General features: G+C 38.4%; 1 protein-coding gene across 1 annotated transcript; it reads right to left on the bottom strand.

Moving 5' to 3' along the window:
- Positions 1-444: 444 nt before the first annotated feature.
- On the bottom strand, positions 445-2,849 carry LOC126724405 (beta-galactosidase 7-like). The gene has a single exon (XM_050428956.1). It carries the CDS (start codon positions 2,832-2,834, stop codon positions 531-533), a length of 2,304 nt encoding a protein of 767 aa, XP_050284913.1. The 5' UTR covers positions 2,835-2,849; the 3' UTR covers positions 445-530.
- Between the last annotated feature and the right edge of the window lie 893 nt (positions 2,850-3,742).

Genomic DNA, 3,742 nt, shown 5'->3' on the forward strand with positions numbered 1-3,742 from the left:
CATAATAGTGAATTTACTAATTATATTCAGAAGTCTATAAGTACAACAAAATCTTACAATGTTTTCACAATAACTTTATTTTAAATTTTGGTTGGTCCAGATATAATTTTATTTTATTTTAAACTAACTTATGGAGGGTTGATACCTCAAGTTATAAAAATATTATGTAATTTTGTTGCGGCAATGGAAGAACTCAAATAAATTTATGGCGAAACCCATTTGCCAGACCAACTGTGGCACTGAGTAAAGTTAAAATGTTAGCCCAACGCATTTGAGATACAGGTTTTTCAAACACAAAATTGAGTTTCATTAGAATGGATTATTGACATGCTAAAAGGGCGTACATAGAATAGGAGAAATGATTGAAAGGTAAAAACTGTTTCACACGGTGAGTCTGTGTTTTTATAACTGAAAAACGTGACTTTAACTCACGTTAAACTCATGTTTTCAGTTTATTAAAACACAGTGTGCGAAACAAACATAGCCCGATAAAATTAGAGAAATACAATAGATGGGTGAAGTTAATTAACTTAGCAGACAGCTTCCACTGCCAATCTTCCATTGACACTGCCATGGTTGGACGTTCCGAATGTTGCAGATGACACAGTGATGGAACAACTTTCCCTCCCAATGCATGCATTTTCCACCACAGAGAAACTACTGGTAGCCTCATAAGAACCTTTCTTGAATGAACCGCACTTTCCTTGAGGGTCCCCATAACTTGCAAATTTGATTTCTGAGATGGTTTTCCCACCTTGGCATGAAAGATCCAATTCGTGGCCCTCGTATGCATTTCCACACACAGTTCCAATCGTGACTGTTTGGAAAGACACATTCAGAGGATTTCCACCGAATTCTTCAAACAAAATCAATGTGTTTCCGTCATTCTTGAGGAATGATCTTGGCACATGGTACCACCTTTGGGTTGGATTGCCACAATTTGTCACACATTTTTCAGCAAAGTACCCTCCACGGTAATCACATGAATCACTGCATCCACTGCTATTAGCGTAGAATGAAGGCCAATAGCGTCCAATGCTTTTCCCATTCACCCAAGCTTGACCTTTGCCCAAACCTAGCAAGTCCACCACCACTGAGTCTGTACCAGAAGGAGTTTTGAAAGTGGTTTTATACCATGTCAAACGTCTCCCTACAGGAACATCCAGCGTAGTTTTCCACCTCCTCAGATTGGCTCTATTTGGATTGTATAGTTTTCTGATCTCACCATTCAATCCTACCTTGTAAGACCATTGGTTGGATGATATATTCCAAGTAGAATTGGATCCAATCAATTCTACAGGGCCTCCTGCTATACCAACGGGAGTAAGATCATAAAAAGAACCATAGCCTGCCAATCCAACTGTGGTACTAAGTAAAGTTATAATGTTAGTCCCACGCTTTAGAGATACAGGTTTCTCAAACACAAAATTGTATTTGCCATTTGTGCCCCATTGAGAACCAACGTACTTTTGGTTAACAAAAGCATGAAGAACATGACCTTGGGTGCTTACACGCAAAGTCACATTCTCCAAAGATGATTTTCCTTTCGTGTTAACACTAGTCATGTACCACAAATAGTCACTAGAATCAGCTGTTGCTCGCTTTTGTTCAAGGAGTAGATCTGCTCTGAATGTACCTTTTCCTCTTAGTGTGTCTTTTATTGCCTCTGGTGCCCACACCCAAGAGAGCCGTTTATGATGACGGCTGCTACCAACTTGTTTCTTAACCATAATTGATGTTTGGGCATTAACTTTTGCAGTGTTGTACACTTCCTTGCTACAATTTTCAAGAATGCTGACAGACCAAGCAGGCACAAAGTATTTACCATCTTGTTGCAAGTCAACATTGGCATCATGTGAAACATCTGAATTGCTCAAGAAACAGAATCTGCTCCCATTCTTAGCGTCAGCATATGTGGTCAGATGAATGTTGCCATATTGCTTGGAAGTCCTATTGCCAGTAGTAAGAATCTTTTCTCCCAATTTGATAGCAGCATGGAGATCCTTGAGATGCCCCCACTTAGGTTGATTGGGATTCCCATATTCATCAAGTGGGGCATTGTAATCATAAGAAGTTGTGATGTATGGACCTCCAGCATTGCGTCCAAAGTTGGTTCCTCCATAGTACATATAATAGTTGTTGAAAACTCCGCCGGATTCAAAAAACCGTGCAACTGAGAATGCCACATCTTCAGCAGTTCTGAAAGGGTCTCTGCCACCCCAGTTCTTGAACCATCCAGTCCAATTCTCAGTGAACATTTTTGGACTCTTAGGATTGTTTGGTGTAAAATTATCACAATAATAACCATTGCAAGTATTGATCATGGGTTGTGGAGCATCTGGTTGTTGGCACATAATCCAGGGGACGCCAGTGTTTTGGGATACAGCCATTTTAGCAACCCATTGAATGTAGGATTTCCCTGCTGCTCCGTAAGGTCCATCGACGTTCCCATACTCGTTTTCAATCTGTGAAAGGATGATTGGTCCCCCTTGTGAAGCAAACAAGCCTGCTTCTTTGCACATGTTTACTATCTTGGTTGTGAATGTTTGCATTTCATTCTTCCACACCTCATTATCTGTCCTTATCTGAACACCTGGCAAATTGTGTACCCACACAGGGACACCCCCATAGTTCCATTCGGCAGTAATGTAAGGACCGATGCGTAGAATGGCATAGAGTCCAGCTTCATGAACCAGCTTGAAGAATTTGACGAAGTCTAGATTTCCTGAGAAATCATACTTGCGACGCTGTGGCTCATTGCGACCCCAAAAGATGTATGATTCGATTGCGTCCAGCCCACCATCCTTTGCCTTTTGAATAAGATCTGGCCACATCTCCACTGTGCTGCGTGGATAATGAATTGCGCCCGATAATATAACCCTCCGCTCTCCATCAATAATTATGGCATTTGAATCATATGAAACATTTGCTCCTAATGAGCTTGTATATAGGCAAGCTAAACTTGCAATGACAAGAACCTCAGTCCAATATATTGACATCTTAACAAACTCTTAAAACTTATGTTTTTCCTTGTGGCGGATAAGCATGTTTATATAGGAATTATTGCCCTGCCTTTAATCTCTATGGTTGTTATTTTTATCCATGTCCAAATTTTTCTACACTTATCAGCTACAAATTATCCATAAATAAACACTTACGTGACTATGTAAATTTCTAAATTTTGACTAGGACTCGGTACTGGTCGATTTTTATCAAATCTTATTTTTAGGCTTTGCTAACTCCAAATTATTAGGGATTGTAGGTTTGTTAAAAACCAATAATGTCACTGCTTTAAGATTTATTTAACAAATTTTAGTAATGCACACGATATAATATTTTTACAAACTATTGACATGACAAATTCTTAATAGTTTTCATTTGGGGTCATTTCTAATATCACATTTTTACTTATCAATAATCATCCACTATACTAGCAGTTTGTAAAAATGTTTGTGGTTTTAGCATTTTCCTTTTGGTGAATAGCTCAAATAGATGCAAATAGGGATACAAATTGGAGGGAGCTTAATCACTTCTTTTAGGCCTAAGAGAGAGGAGTAGAGCGAGTTTCAATACTATTATTTAAAGAACTTCCCTTATTTGGGATCCTCAATTTAGATGCACATGCATACTGTCAAATTCATCCGTTTTTAAGGCTTAAATCATAAGGTTAGACATGCTACATTAGTGATTTAAAAACTCCTAATTTTTAGCTAAATTAAAAAAAAAAAAAATAATAGTTTTT

This window comes from Quercus robur, chromosome 4 (assembly GCF_932294415.1).
Source record: "Quercus robur chromosome 4, dhQueRobu3.1, whole genome shotgun sequence".
Lineage (NCBI taxonomy): Eukaryota > Viridiplantae > Streptophyta > Magnoliopsida > Fagales > Fagaceae > Quercus > Quercus robur.

Coding starts and splice junctions, on each gene's coding strand:
- LOC126724405 (XM_050428956.1), bottom strand. CDS start 2,834: ATGTGGCCAGATCTTATTCAAAAGGCAAAGGATGGTGGGCTGGACGCA.